Source organism: Ambystoma mexicanum, chromosome 5p (genome assembly GCF_040938575.1).
Source record: "Ambystoma mexicanum isolate Mex_15411 chromosome 5p, UKY_AmexF1_1, whole genome shotgun sequence".
Lineage (NCBI taxonomy): Eukaryota > Metazoa > Chordata > Amphibia > Caudata > Ambystomatidae > Ambystoma > Ambystoma mexicanum.
The window spans coordinates 172,433,390-172,450,177 of record NC_090930.1 but is presented as its reverse complement, the minus strand read 5'-3'; the positions used below and the strand labels follow the sequence as shown (position 1 = coordinate 172,450,177).

At 46.6% G+C, this 16,788-nt stretch overlaps 1 protein-coding gene across 1 annotated transcript in view; it reads left to right on the top strand.

Annotated features, from left to right (window-relative positions):
- The window catches only part of ATRX (ATRX chromatin remodeler), a 2,430,811-nt gene that overhangs the window by 1,477,652 nt on the left and 936,371 nt on the right, over positions 1–16,788 (top strand). Inside the window, exon 19 of the mRNA XM_069612585.1 lies at positions 10,184–10,361. Coding sequence (XP_069468686.1) covers positions 10,184–10,361 — 178 coding nt within the window. The remainder of the gene's footprint in view (positions 1–10,183; positions 10,362–16,788) is intronic.

The window sequence follows — 16,788 nt, the reverse complement described above, 5'->3', positions numbered from 1 at the left end:
ACCACCCAGATTTACCTGCTAGCTGTGGCTGAGCAGTCAGACCTCTCTCAAGATGAGTTCGGCAGTATATAGAGTATACACAATAGGTACAGTGATACAATAGCACAAGCAAACACTGACCAGAGCTTTGGTGTAAAAGTATATAATTATCTATTTAAAGACACTTGTAAATTACACTAGCACACAGAGGTAAGTACATTCAACACAGTCACTACTATATATATATATATATATATATATATATATATATATATATATAATCCCTAATTACTTATTAGACAAGTCTTAGTGGGAAACACCACTTATTTTTAGACAGAGGTGAGCGATTAACATAAGATGGCACTCTAATAAGTTATAGAAAAAGGGAGGTAAAAGGCAAAGTTATGAAAGCACACAATTTCAATACTTTTCAAAGAACCACAGTGAGGCAGATTAGGCAAAGTCTACTGGAGAACAAGGAAGTTCAAATGCCAGGCCCACTCTTAGAGAGAGCAAGCGAAATGTGTCCAGGATCACACAGTGGGGTTATGCCCAAAGAGTCTTTTTAGATAGTTCATAAAAGATTGAGATCAAGTCAGGAAAAGTTAGTTAACGGGCCCCAGGCCAACCCAGGTTAGAAAGTCGATGATTTACTGTCACCCCGAACGATCTGTCGCAAGGGAAGCCAGGCGGGGCACAGTACCTGAAGATGGGAAGAATGCTCCAGCGGGGGCAGTTGTTCCTGGCAGCGGGTGCAAGTCGGTGTTTCGTCCAGAGGAAGAGGAGGTCTCGACGTGGAGGAAAGCTGAAGGTCGTTGCACTGCCAGGGAAGAAACCAGCCGCAGAGTTTCCCGGTTACAAGGTACCGCCCTTTTCTTCGTGGTAGTGGTAAACCGTGGTATTCTGGTTGCCGAGGTGCTTGGCACGGGCAAGGCGGCCACAAGATGGTCCAGGAAGGCGAAAAGACGGGCAAACTGGTTATCCCCACCAGTCAAAGGAAGAAGACTCTGGGCTCTGTCGTCGGGAAAGACGGTTCAGGATTCTTTAGGTCCTGTGGCCACGTCTGAAGTCCCAGTCCCCAAAACCCTGCTTTTGTGCAGAAAACCCCCATTCATTCAGCCTAGCTGTCACTCAAACATGATAAGTGGTGAGCCGGGCGGCTCACCACTTGGACCAATCACACAAGAGTGCGACTTGAGTTGCCGAGGCAACTCAGTCCAGGGTGCCTAAACCCCCTCCCACACCACCTGTGGTACCCAGACAGAGTGGCACCACTTTTGGAGGCTTCTGTGGAGAGGCCCGCCAAAAAGTGAACAAAGGGCTCGACTTGGGTTAGAATCACAGAAGCGAACGCAAAAGCCATTTTGGAACCAAGTTCCGGCAAAAAATACCAACCAGTGAATTTATATTAATTTAATAAACCGGCGGTATGTTCGAGGCTATATTAAAAAGTGGTAGCCTCCAACAATAGGAAAATCCCGAGGGAATATATTTGCGGTCGAATATAAAAAGTAGTATCCACTGCCACCAGCCAAAACTCAGTCGGGGGGGACTGGACAGCTCCCCCTCGAACAACAGACCCCGGGGCAATCGAATTGCCCCGACCAGTACATCCACAATATGATGGTTTGTTCTGGTTCTGTTCACAATTTGACTAGTAAAGCCAATGATGACTTTACATGCCCTGGGAGACAGTAGTCAGTCCCAGGGTATGGAGTCTATGTTGGGGGGGGTCGCTACGACACCCCTGCGTTACTGCACGGAGGTGCTGTGTAACCCACGTATCAAAAACACATGAAACCCTATGGGGTAAAGGACCCCATAGCCCATAGAACACATAAAAAGTCAGAGGAACACCTCAAATCATGTCTAAGAGTGGGAGGAAAAGAGTCTCGCTCTTAGCAGGAGAATAAAATAAACCCCAAAAATCCAGCAAAGCTGCTGGGGGACTCACTAGGTTTGGGAAATTAACCTTTACAGAGAATTCTCCCTAACAGGGGCATAGGAAGGCAATTGTCCAGCCAGTTTTAAATATATACCATCTTAGCAACAGTCGCTGAACCTGCTGAGCAACCATGGTGGCCTTCTATTGTGGGACATTTCTATGGATCCCATAATGTGTTCAAAATGACCGCATTAACAGTGCAGTTCATGTACATGACTTCAAAGTCAACAGTATTTAATCTCCATCTACACTGACCCTGTGTGTAGATTCATATACAGTGCATCAGTGGCGGCTTCTCCATAATAGGACCCACGGGCCACCTCGCCCATTATGGAGGAGCCAAGGAGCCAGCCCAGTGTAAACACTGAGCACTCCCTCGGCTGCAAAGCCGGCAGTGTTTTGCTTCTCCGGCATGGGGTCTGGCATGGATTCACATGCTCATGAATATTCCCTGTCATCAGGCTGGGAATCCTCGGTAAAGAAAAAATCTATTTCAGTTTAATTTCTGAACTGTCTTTCTCCTAACAACCAATCACTGAGCTCAGGATCATACTGCCCCAGCCAATGACTGCCCTCTACCTAAGCCCCTCCTCTACTGCACGTTCAGTTGTTGGAAGTCCTTGTGCTTAGCTCTCTGGCTTTTTTTCTCCGTTTTCGCTTTTTGGAAGAGTTTTACTCTATTTTATGGTCAATCGAGCACCTGTGCTGCATCAATCAACCTTTCCGATTTACGGGGACCTGTTTTTTGGACTTCTCAGTGCCCCTCCAGGGCAAATTTTATCAAGTTTCTTCGTGGAGGCCTCCAGAAGATTCTTCAATGCCTACACCGCATTGGCCATGTCGGACGAGAAGAAGGAATCCCCTCCTTTCAAGCTCTGGACCGACTGCAGTCTGCGGAATGATTGTATGGACGATAAACATTCCCAATTCCTTTACTGCCTATTCCCGATGCACAAGGAGGAAGATTGTGTGTTTTGCTGTGAACTCTCGACCCGCACGATGAAGGATCGGCTTAGACGGCTGAAGGAATGGCTACAGACCAAGGCCTCTGCACTGGGTGGGTTCTGACCATCCGGGCACACTCAGGGTGGCCCCGGAGACGGTGAAGGAGAAGTCCAAGACCAACCTGCTGGAGAAGTCCCAGGGGGCCGAGGCTGTTACCCTCCCCCTAAGGAGAAGGCTAAGAAGGACAAGGCATCCCGGATGACCGAGGCCAAGCAGAACAAGGGACCGGACCTGACCATGAAGGCCAAGGTACACCCGACGAAGGCCCTGCCTTCCATATAGGTTGTGGTGGCTTTGCTCTTGAAAACTGCGAAGGCGGACCCGCAGGGCTCACCCCCGAAGGCAAGAGTGTCCCTCCCTGCCAGGATGGAGTCGTCTTTCCATCCCACAGAGAAGACCCCGCAGAAGAAGTTGCCGGTCATCTCCCAGAGACCGTCCCCACTGGACGATGAGAAGGGGTTGGAGGGAAGGTGCAGAGGTCCTCGAGGGCACAGATATCTCCTGGGAGGAGGAGCTTGTCTACCTTCAGACCATCCAGGAGGACAACATCGAGATCAGGCCCTACAACAAGGGCGCCGATGACGAAGGTGACAGCGAGGATACCTTTGAGGAAGGCGATGGAGAACCGCAGACCAACGAGGGCCTGGGCCCTCTACCCCAGCTTCCTATTCCACCTCTGCCTCCGCTGCCACCTCTGCCTCCGCTGCCTCAGCTGATGCCTAGAGAACTCTCTATGGACATTCTCTCAACGCTACATACTCTGGTCTCTGAGATACAGATGAGGAAGCCTATTATGCAGGCTGACTCTCCCGCAGCCCTTTGGCGACTGGGGAACCGCCAGCCAAGAAGAGGAAAAGGCACCCAATGCCTGCTTGTCACCCCTTGCTGCCCTCTTACCCCCTGAGGAATGAGATGGACCCTGACACGATGACGGCCACAGACTAAGACAGTGGGATGGGGGACCTCCCGTCACCACCTCCCAGATACACCCCGCCAGAAGAGATAGGCTTGTTTCACACGATGATCTCCAGAGCTTTGGAGCTCTTCCAGCTCGCTCCAGAAGGGGAGGGCTTATTGTAGTCGTGAGGTGAAGAGAAAGACCATCCTTTCGGTTCCACTCTTGAATGACATTTGGGATGAGGGCCTGTTTCTCATGAAGAACCCTTCTACGGCCCCGGCAAAGAGGGATTGCCTTGAGAAGTACAGGGTGGCAGACTCTGCGCCCAAGTGCTTGCGGGCCCAACGGTCACCGGTCTCGGTGGCGGCCAAGTAGTAGTAGTCTGGTGCTTCTTCCTCAGCAGCGTCCCCCCTATGGACAGCGAGTGGAAAAATTTAGATGCCATGGAACGACGTGTGATCCCTATTGCTATTGTAATGCGCTACGACTGGGAGCTGTGGTTCAAGATTGCTCCCATCCTGGACCACGCCATCACAGTGGCCACGGACATCGCCGATGCGGGGTTCCGCCAGATGGGCAATGGCATTTGCCTTAGTCGTCGTGGCTGGCTTAAAGCCACCAACTTTCGACTGGACGTCCAGATGATGGTTTTGGACATGCCCTTTGACCGGGACAATCTGTTCGGGAAGGCTGAAGGTAAATGAGTCTCTACAGGCCATCGAGATATTTCGATCCTCAGGAGGCAAGTCTCCCTGTTCTGCCAAGGGTTAAGGTGGGAGTTCCTCTTCTTACCGCCAACCCCTCCTGCCTCCCCCCGCTACTCGGCCCAAGAGACCAACCGGGATCGTTCCAAGGCTTTCGGAGGAGGACATCGTCGCCAGTGTCCCCAGTGCGGCCTGTCAAAGTCCAAGCAGAAATGAACCGGCCGTGACGTCGGGACCCCACCCGTACACCACGGCTGGCCAACTTAGCGTGTGGAAGACCATCTCCATCCGCCGTTGGGTGCTGGACGCTCTCGCCCACGGACACACCCCGGAGTTTCAACGGAAGTGTACCCAAATACCACCTGTGGCCCGTCAGGACACCCAAGTCCCTCAGCTTCTGCTGGAGGTTTGGGCCATGCCAAAGAAAGGGGCAATAGTGCTCATCCCAAAGCGGTGCACGGGCTCTGGAGTTTACTCAAGTTACTTCCTTGTGAGAAAGAAAACTGGTAGCCGGAGGTCCATCCTCAACCGCCGATGACTGAACAAATACAACAAGTCCCAGAAGTTTCGAATGGTCACTTTTCAGCATGTGCTCGGACCGCTAGAAGAGGGAGACATTCTATCGTTGTTGGACCTGGAGGATGTGTACTTCCACTTCCCAATTCACAAGGGACACCCCACGTTTCTGTGCTTAGTCATACAGGGGAAGCATTACCAATTCAAGGGCCATCCTTTTGGATTGTAGCTTGCGCCAAGGGTCTTCGCCAAGTGCCTGGCGCTGGTGGCGGCACATCTGCGAATGCAAGGAATCCCCGTCTACCCTTACTTGGACGCTTGGCTCATCTGTGCTAGCTCCAGGATCATCGCCGTCGACCACACAGCAAAGACCGTCCACCTGCTGACGGATCTGGGGTGAATTATGCAAAGTCCTGCTTGACTCCATCGCAGGATGCACTGTTCCTGGGTTCTCGACTCAACACGGTGTCGTGCCTGGCGTCACTGTCGGAGAGAGTGGCGGCCATCCTGGGCAAGGTGCAACAGCTGCTCGCTCTGAAGATCGCCTCAGTGAGGGACATCAAGTCTCTGCTCGACATGTCATGCATTTACCTCATCCGAGACTGCAGGCTACGGATTCGGCCACTGCAGGAGTTCCTCGACGCCTGTTGGATTCAAGTGTCCGGAAGCTTCCAGGACAAGCTCCTTCTCGACGAGGTGTTCCATCGGGCGATAGGATGGTGGGGCATGCGCTCTAATCTGTCTGGAAGCGCAGATTTCCAGAACCCACCACATCAGGAAACACGAACGACGGACGCCTCCCTGGAGGGATGGGGAGTCCACACCGGAAGTCTTCATGCCAGAGGGCTATGGAGGAAAGATGTTGCACATCAACGTGCTGGAGCTATGGGCGTTGTTTCGGGCCCTCAAATAGTTACTGTCATCCCTCAAGGGCAAGGTGGTGCGGGTCTTTAACGACGACACCACCACAATGTTTTACATCAGAAAGCAGGGGGGCATCATGTCCCCAGCACTCTCCAAGGAAGCGCTGGACTTATGGCATTGGGCCATCGCTCAGGGGATGTTCCTCGTCCCGTTTCATCTGGCAGGAGTCAAGAACATTGTCACTGACTCTCTGATCAGGGAATTTCGCTCGTGCCACGGGTGGGAGCTTCGGCAGGACCTAGAGGAGAATCTGTTCTGCAAATGGGGCAATCCCCAGATCGGCATGTTTACGACGGTGACGAACACCAAGTGCCAGAGGTTTGCCAGCAGGTTTCCCAAGAAGGGGAGCATTGGGGACGAATTCTGTAGGCATTCCCTCCATTGCCATTGTTACTTCGAGTCATCAGTCTACTCAAACAGTGTCTGTGCTGCATGATCCTTGTCGCACCAGCGTGACTGAGGCAGATCTGGTATTTAGACCACCTCAGCATGTCAACGGCGCCACCAGTGAAGCTGCCAGTGGTCACGGATCTTCTCACCCGGAAAGGCGGTGCCATTCTTCTCCACGATCCATGGTCTCTGAACATGAAGGCCTGGCTCCTGCAGCGCTAGAATTCGGTGGCTACGGTCTCCCGGCAACTGCAAGGAAGTTCTCGCCAAGGCTAGAGCATCATCTGCTTTGAAATTCTACGGACTCCAGTGGATGAGATTTGCTGTTTGGTGTCGTTCTCGGAAGATCGATCCACTGAGGTTCAAGACTCCTCAGATACTTCAATATTTGCTGTTGTTGGCCAAATCAGAACTGGTACACACCTCCATCAAGGTTCATCTGGCGGCTATCTCCCGCTACACCAGATCCCCAGGGCGACCACCCTTGTGGTCGCACTGATTTGTCAAGGAATTTGTCAAGGGACTATTCCGTTCGTTCCCTCCGGTGAAGGCTCTGGCCCCGGCGTAAGAGGTCAATGTGGTGCTTACTAGGCTCATGGGACCTCTGTTCGAGCCTATGCATTCTGCACCACTCAAGTTTTTGTCGTGGGAAACAGCTTTTCTGGTGGCCATCAAATCTGCACGACGAGTGGGGGAGATCCAAGCCCTCTCCTGTAAACCACCTTACTTGACTTTCCACGAGACAAGGGTGGTGCTGCGGACACACCCCTCATTCATGCCCAAGGTGCCATCAGGACTTTCATCTAAACGAGCCCTTGGTATTAACTGTGTTTTCTGATGCTTTTGTTGCCGGCTGAAAGGACTTTGCTCTCTCTGGATGTGGCTAGAACTCTGAAGTTATAGGTGGCCCGCACGAAGGCTTTCCGGAAAACCTCTCGGCTCTTTGTGAACTTTGGTCCAGTGAACCATGGGAAGGCCCTGTCCAAGGCTTCCATTTCCAGGTTGCTCTCTGGCTGTGTCACCCACTGTCACCGGTTGGCAAACCGACCACCGCCGGGGCCGTCCGAGAGCCCACTCTACCAGAGCGATCGCTGATACACGGCGTTACTGTCTGGTGTGCCCCTGCTGGATATCTGCTGGGCTGCAACATGTAGGTTGACGCACACCTTCGTGAAATTCCATTTCGTCGACCGGGATTCCAGGGAAGAGTCCAGAGTCGGCCAAGTAGTGCTGCGCCACCTGTTCGCTTGAAGGTGAGCCTAGTGAGGAGGTAAGAGATTGCTTCTTTTGAGCCTTGTCTCCTGTCGTGTTTGTGTAATGTTGTACTGCTATGTTTTCTTTTTTCATGAGCATGTGAATCCAATGCCAGACGCCATGCTGGAGAAGGAACAAGTTACTAACCTGTAGCTATTGTTCTCCTGCATGGGTCTGGCATGGATTCACATTCAAACCCTTCCTCTTGCGGCTCTTCTTGGTCATATTGCCACTTTACATGCTTACCAAATCTGAAAATGGCTGCCAGCTGAGGGGGTTAGGGGAGAGGGCAGTCATTTGCTTGGGGCAGTATGACCCCGAGAGCAGTGATTGGCTTAAGGGAGAAAGACCATTTGTAAGTGAAAATGAAAGTTTTTTCTTTTACCGGGTATTCCCGGTCTGACGACGGGGAATATTCATGAGCATGTGAAACCATACCAGACCCATGCTGGGGAAAAATAGTTACAGGTAAGTAACTGTTTCCTTGTGCCTCCTCGCACATACAAACAAAGCGGGCCACTTTGTCATCAGTGCTCCAGTTCTTACTCGCATGAGCCAGGAAGCGCTCTTTGCTTCCTGCTCATGCTTTGCTGAAGGTGGAGCGCTGGGAGGGAACATTAATTTAAATGTGTATATGTGAATGCTTGTGTTGTGTGTAATAAGTGAGTGTATGATGATGTGTGTCCGTGTGAATGAGCGACTGCATGCTGGGTGTGAAGGTTGTGTGAATGTGTGTGCACGTGTGTTTGTACTAGGAAGTGGAGCTTATTTTTGCAGGAGGGGGATTGTGCATCAGCTAAACCCAGCTCCCCTTGCGAGGCCATTGGGAGGCCAAGAGGTTCAAGCATGGTATTTTATTTTACTGCCCATCTATGATAGATACCCATTAAAAATACTATGCCCACTCCTTGGGACCCCTAGCACCTCGCATGCATGCATAATCAGATTGTGTATTTGCGAGGTGCTGTGGGGAACCAGAGGGCAGGCATGGCATTTTTTACTGGGATTCTATGATAAAGCATGCATAAGTGCGATTATGTAGCTAAACTGATATTTTAATGTGCACATTCTAGCCTTTTGTTTCTGTGGCATGATTTTTTGGATTGGACATCTTTGATAAAGTAAGCATAAGTGGTATATCGTGGCTAGACTGGTATTTTGATAGTCTAGCTGTTTCTTATTATAGTACGCCATTTGTATTAGGCATATTTGATAAAGCAAGCATGATACATTATATTGTCTACCTAGACTGCCACTTTGGTGCAGCCAGTCTAACCATTCCTTACTGTCGCATAACATCTTGTATCGAGCATCTTTGATAAAACAAGCATGATGAGTTTTATTATATAGCTAGAATGGCGTTTTAATGCAGCCAGTTTTGGTGTATTTTCATACTGTGGCAGGGCATTTTTAATGGTAAAGCCAACTGGAATATGTTCTTACATGGGAATACTGCATATTTTGGCAGAACAAGCGTGCACATGATTACTTATGGTATCATTACTGGTATTATGCACGTAGCAAGCATGAATATGTGCTTAAATGGGAATAATGGCATATATTGATGCAGCCAGCATGGAATTGTATGGGCTGCCAGTATGAAAATATGTTTATACTGGAATTATTGTGGGCAAAAGCAACCTGAAAAAGTGTTGGCTTGCATCTATTGGGTTTTATCATGCTTTACATTACAAAACCAATTGATAACTGTTTGGTATTTCATATGCATTTTGCACCATATTCTCTGGGTGGCAAGCTCCCTAACACCCCTTTACTGGTACCGGCACCATCGCTAGATCACACCGGCATATTTGGGTGATGTTTGTTCTGCCCCGCCAATTAAAAAATTCACCAGCCAGCACTAGGGTGTACAGCCAGAAACTGAAAACTATGAACAATGCTACCGCAGAAAAGTGAAATCCTGCAACCATTGCATTTTAGGTCAGGAGGATAGCCCAGGGGCAACGTGTTTGTCTTTAAAGCCCAGGGGCAACGCTTAGAATCTGGCCTCCGGTAATAAGCATGTTATAAATGAACAATTATTATTATAAAGAATCAAGGGAGCAGTTCCCTCTTTTCTCTCTGTAATTGGCGACTTTATGTGATATTTCATCTGTTAGACTGTCCATGACTATTATTTGAAACTGAGGTATGAGTGATATCTCTTCTGTTAAACTGACCATTTTTGACTAGGTATTATTTAAAGCTGGGCTGGAAGTGATATCTCTTCTGCTAAATACGACCTTGAGCTACACATTATTTTAAACTGTGCTGGGAATGATTGCTTGAAGTAAAAGAATGCAATCTCTTGCTGACTGCAAGGGCATTTTTGCAACTGTCGAACATGAGTTTTTAAGATGTATATTAACTTGATGCAAAACACTTATTGTAGTAAGCCTACTCTGAACATGCTTTATGACATGCTTTTCTAACCAGAAAGGTAAAATATAGGTGTACGTACGCCTGTTTGGCCTATTGACACTTATTTGGTGTGCCCTCACAGCAACCTGAAAATGGTGCAGGCCATTGATTGTTTTAAAGACTCATCTAGCCAATCTTTTTTTTTAGGTCAATGAACTTGCTACAATTAAACGCCCACAAGAAAGGGGTGATGTGCTGCACAGATGGAATAAAGAGGGAGGTGTCATTATCATTGGCTATGAGATGTACCGTAATCTTACACAGGGCAGGAATGTGAAGAGTAAAAAACTGAAAGAAATCTACCAGCGGACACTTGTTGATCCTGGTAAGCTATTTTTGCTTTTTTTTATCAATCCTTAGACAAAGTAACTCTTTGATTGCAAATTCGTTTGAACATTTTGTATGTCTGTTAAAGTGGTTTTTGTACAACCCTCTGAAGGTTGTACATCCACCTTAAGGTGTGGCAGTACGCCCAACCCAAAAGGGATGCCAAACCTCTTAGAGTTAAATTGTGCTGAACAGCATTCATGAGGCGGAAGTAGGCTGACACAAAGGTATAATGGATCCACTCATCTATCCATAGAAATTGCACCACACTGGTCCTTAAAATTATACACTTTTATTAGATTGCATACACATGCATACCTATAGGTACTTTAAGTAAACCTCACACATAGTAAAAGTTGCTACTGTAGATTTAGAAACACTAAACTGTCATAAAAAGACACTTCACACTCCCATCTACATAGTAGGTCCAGTAGGCAATTTACATATAGAGACAAGGGATGGGGAGAGAATGGAACCAGACAGTAAAACAAACATCTGGTAGAGGTCATTACAGAATCCCTGATGTCAAACATGGTACACAGGTCTTTCATGGACTGCTATTTTTTCGATGGGTTTTTTACCGATAATGTTTTGCTGAAAAGAACGATTGAAAAATATAGGGGGTTGGAAGACACCATATAAAGGGTTGGGGTGAGGGAATCGGGAATACCCACCGCCCTGGAGGTTGGCGCTTACACCTCCTGCGGTCCCAGTGCCTGTCGCACTCAACATTCCTAGCGCTTAATCTGTGGCTCACCCATGTGCTCGGACTCCCCAGCACTTACCCCTCTTCCCTCCTGCACTTGCGCATTCTGAGTACTCAAAAGGTATACTAGGTTTGGCCCTTCTACCTTTGTCCCCCCTCTGATCTTAAATATTGTGATTTGCTGTTTTTTTACCACCCTTGCTCCCTCCCTGCCCTGTGGGCACTTCGAAACAGTATTTCTTATTGTATAAGCGCCTAACAAACAAACAATAAAATAAATACATAAATCTTCCTGACCTGTGTCAACCACAGAACCTTTTTGCTGGACTGGCAAATTCTTTTTCCCTATACCTCAGTCAGTGGGAACCTTTTTGCACACTTTTACTTTTTATGGGTGTCATTTTTAAGACTCCATAGTGCCTTTTTAATTTTATCCTCTGACAACTTTTTGCACATACTGCCTATTGTTGCTGGGTTCCCCCTGGTGCTCCCCCTTAACTTTCTCTGCCTAATCTCATGAGAACTAGAGTTCCCAGGGGTAGGAAGGATCTTTGGATCCCTTTTACATTTTATTCTGTGAGACCAGCACGTCCCCCCTCTCTCCCACCTTATGTGGAGTGCTGGGAAGATGCTTGGTATCCCCTTTGTCATTTTAAATGTAGCATTTATGTTACAAGGACAAACCTACATTTAATGGCTGGTGGCAGTGAACCTTTTTAATAATTCGTTGGACCTTTGTCGCAGGCAGTTTTCCCAAGACCTATCTTCTTTTTTCACCATTTTTAGTGTTCCTTGTCCTCTCTTCTTCCTTCCACTAACCTCCAGGGTGGGAAAATCCTTTGTTAACTTTATCTTTGGGGGGAATCCTGTGGATTCCCCACCCAGGTTGCAGAGTGTCTATGAAGGCAGGAAGCGAGAGAGGAGTCCAAAACTCTGCAGCCCTTTGTCTTCAGCCTGACTGCAAGAATCCAGTTCAAACTGGGAGTCTGGCTGTCCAGAAAGTACTGCCAAACCCCCAAGTTTGAATACTGCATGGCTGTTTGATTGGCTGCGTTCCTGGATAAAAGTCTGATCCTGGAAGCTGAAGAGGTAGTTGACCACTGGAACCAAAACCGAAGAGGAGGATGAAGATGTGGCTGAGAAGAAACCCAGCGACTGAAGAGCCTGCTGTGTAACCGAAGCCTGCTGTGTAACCGAAGCCTGCTGTTACCCCTCCTTCCAATCGACCTGGGGACTCTGAAAACAAAAATCCAAACCTGCATTTTCAGCCATCCCACGTCGTGCAGCAACCTTGTTCGGGTTGCAATACCCTGTGACCTAGAGCTATTATGCTGTGCACAGTCTTCTGAATCATGATGAAACTTTGTGGGCTTTCTGCTGGATCTCCAGAGACGTGAATATAGTCTGAAATGTCCCCTCATCAGAGCGGTGGGCTTTGCAAACAACGATTTGTTTAATAAACTATTTATATTATTATTATTACACAAATGAATAAAAACGTATATTAAATCTGCATAGGCCCAGACTAAATATTAGCTCATAAAAATAATACAACTAAAGTGCATCACAGATAAAGTGCTAATCACACCCTTCAGGAGGACCGCCTAAGTGATCCACACTGCGTGCACACGAGTGAAACACCTGAAACCCTAAATGATTGAAGGGAATCACTCAAAAAGGGGCAGGTGTTTGCAAGCATGTCTGCGGAACACTAACACAGATCTTAGTGGCATACATTTGAACAGAGTAAATGTTGTCCTAAAAAAAATTGCACAATTAATTGAAGTGGGGTGCCATTCGTCGTCTACACTAGCGTTGAGACTACAAGATAGTCTGGAGTCAACCTAACAATGATTTAGCATCATATTGGTAGATTCGACAGGATAGCGCATCTAACTGCTTCAGTTGATGCCTGTCTTCTTCAGGACGGTAGCACTCCTTTGATGTTGAGCGCCACAGAATGTCAATAATGCGGAATTCTGAAATCAACATTGGGCAAGTAGCCCCAAAACGGATGGTCAATCCTAGAAAAAGGAAAGAACCAAACCAACAGGTTAAAAATTGATCTGGAGGGAAATTCTACTGAGAACTAAAAACGAAGGGAGACACCTCGATAATTATTAAGCAAACTGATAAAGGAGGAGGTGTAATTGTCTGTGACTACCTATTATGATACCGAGGTGATGAAACAGCTAAACAATTCCTCCTTCTACGTCAGACTCAGAGGTGACCCCACGGACAGCATTAGAAATGAGATTCTAGTCCTTGCCACTCGGGCACGTGACATCGGTATATTGAGTGAAAAAGAATTCCAGTTCCTTACCATCAAAGTGACGAGGATTCCATTCACATACATCCTCCCAAAGATACATAAAAATAGCTTTAACCCTCCTGGAAGACCTATTGTTTCTCTGTGCGGCTCTATCTTGGAGCCATTAGGCAAGTACCTGGATTTTTTTCCTTAAACCACTAGCGGCCGACACAGCAACCTATCTGGCTGATACTACAGATGCAATTTTGGATTTAGAAGGTCTACCTTTCGATCCTTCATCAATATATTCATTACATTGGACGTGGAGTCCTTGTACTCCAATATTCCAAAGCTGGAGTCTTTGCCCATAATGAAAAGCTTCTTGGACTCTAGAAGTGACCCGCAATTGGTCCCCAGTGAGTTTCTCATTGATCTTCTAGAAATAGCGTTGACCAAAATGCATTGAGATCTGCAGAGCTGCTCAGGAACAGAGGTCATCTGCTGCATTTGTTCTTCAATACAAAGCTACTGTAAAAGGTCTGAGATCTTACCTCTTGCTGTAGAGTTGCTTGCATCTTCTACTACTCACAAGTCTAACGGCCTGTGGCCCTACATTTGATTCTTCTTTCTTCAGACTTCTAAAACATTGTGCAAATAATTTTTATACTCACCTATCGGAGGTGCTTCATCCTATATAAGACTTTTGCCCATTGACTTTGGCTTAGCCTATTATACTGAATGACTCTGCTTAGGGGATCCAAAAGTATTTGCCTACTTAAGAATATTTGTTGTCTCTTGTTTGTTCTAATCACCTTTTCCTCTTACCAACTTCTAAGAGTGTTCTAAATGCCAACAGTAAAGATGTTAATGCCCTCAGCACCCTACCTATTGAAGTCACCTGAGGGTGTAGGTTGTGTCTGTGGGCCATCCCAAAAGGGTCTTTACTGATTTAGAAACTGTGTGTACAGTATTGGAGTGTATTTGTGTGTTACTATTATATTGCTCCCTTCTACGGAAGGCTTATTCTAACTGATAAATTAATAATTGTTTATTCAAGAAACCGTGTGTTTAAGTGTTTGTCACTGTGAATCTCTGTGCAACTCCCCTACAGCTCACATTGACCCCTCTTGAGATAAGCCTGGCTGCTCAACATGCTACCAAAATCGTGTAGTACAAGCTTATACCAAATGTCTGGTTTCCTATTACCTGTAGTCGGGGTTGTTCAGTGGTAAGAGTTAATTGCTTCTGTTGAGCCTTGCCACCTACTGTGGTTGTGTAATGTTGTACTGCTATGTTTTCATTATTCATGAGCATGTGATTCCATGCCCGAGCCCATGCTGCAGAATAACAAGTTACTTACCTGTAGCTATTGTTCTCCAGGATGGGGTCTGGCATGGATTCAACTGCGAACCCTCCTTCCGACCCCTGTCCGCCTCTACTTGGTCATACTGCCAATTTACGTGCTTAACAAAACTGAAGATGGCTGCCAGAGGTGGGGCTTAGGGAGAGGGCTGTTATTGGTTGTGTGCATTATTACCCAGAGGACAGTGATTGGTTTAAAAGAGAAATACAGTTTGTAAGTGAAACTGGATTTTCTTTTACTGGGGATTCCCAGCCTCACGACAGGGAATATTCATGAGCATGTGAATCCATGCCAGACCCATGCTGGAGAAAAATAGTTACTTTTCAATTATTTCAATGCTTTGCAGTCCTTCCCTAAGGAGTTCATAGTTCTTCAGAGTCATTTGAGGATTATGTGCAACGTAATGTGCAACAGCAGAAAAGGCAAAGTTCCAATTACTTTCAAAAAGAATGCTTTAGAGGAATGACAAGTTATCAGAGGCCTTGTAAAAGACTCCCTATTCTAGTATATTTATGTTTGCATTTATAGCAGTGCCCAAGACCCTCCGGTATCATGGCTTAATTACTATAAGTGTGAAGAGAATAGGTTATCAAGTGAAAGACAGTGCACTAGTAATAACATGCGGCCAGGAGTTTAGGCATACTTGAGCACAGCCATGCCTCATGGTACTACTTAAGCACAGCCAAGCCTCATGGTATGGGGGCCTACATCAGTATGTGGGTACACACTGGTTAAATTCGACGCTGAAGCACTCATTGGGATAGCCTCCCCTCATGGCGTGGGGAGCTACATCAAGTATGCAGGGACAAGTAGGTAAAATGCAATATTGGAGTGCCTCCACCTCCTGGTGCAGGGGACTGTTAGGACAGTTTTTCTAAAGTCCAAATAAGGGATTCATAAAACTCTACATATGAGACAGTACATAAGCTCCACTCTTAGTATAAGGCTGTACCACCTGAGAATATTGGTAGCAAGCACAGAGCAGCCATGCCTATCGTAGGAGGGAAAGAGGGCTGTAGCTTGGTAAAAAAGAAATTGTAGCATACATATGGTCCAAAAAACACTATGTATTGTAAGAATAAAGGGTTTATTTAAATACAAGTAGATCAAGATAATTCTTGGGAAAGTAAATACTATAACACAATCATAAAAACAAACTCATTAACTATGGAATGCAAACCAAGGTATAACCTTATTTAGAGGAGCAAGAAGCAAGTCAAGGCGAGTCAAACCTAAGGTTATACATTCAGGTTAGCAATATACTATTCTTGGGTAATAAGACTAGGTTTGATAAACATTTAGAATACAATCAGTATTTCAAGGGTAGTTGACCCTGTCAATCATGCAGTGACACTCTGTTATGAAATCACCTAATAAACCAACCATTGTACAAGTATACTCCTTGCACCATTACTTTTTAGAACTCCGTTCTGAGCTAGGAAAACTTGTAAACATTCTGGAGGGGCATCAAGCTACTCAAGAAGTATTAACACTCAATAACTATTTTAGAATGCACTAAGCAAATCGGGGGAAAGCTAAACCCAGTGTTCGGCAGAAACCTGTGCAGTTCCCTTTAGGAACACTGCAAAAGATTTAGGACCACAGGTGTTAGCAGTAAACCCACTTGGTAGCAGTCTGTACCACCCAGATTTACCTGTAGCTGTGGCTGAGCAGTCAGACTTCCCTCAAGAAGAGTTAGGCAGTATGCAAAGTATACACAATAGGCACTCAGACACAATAGCACAAGCAAACACTGACCAGAGCTTTGGTATCAAGGTATATAATTATTTATTTAAAAACACACTGATTGAAACACTCCAGCACTATTATTGTGAATCACTCTCAACACAGTTCCTTATTCCTTATCAGACAGGTCTTAGTTAACACTACTTATTTCCAGACAGAGGTGAGGGCTTAACTATAGATGGCACTCCAATAAGTTAACGAAAAAGGGAGGGAAAAAGGCAGAATGTAGAAAAATACACCACACTAATAGTTAGGAACTCTTAATCAAGGCAGGAAAGTCAAAAGTTACTTGTGAGCCAAGTCCATAGGCCGGGCCCACTCTTGGAGAGAGCAGGGCACAAATGCACCAAGATCACACA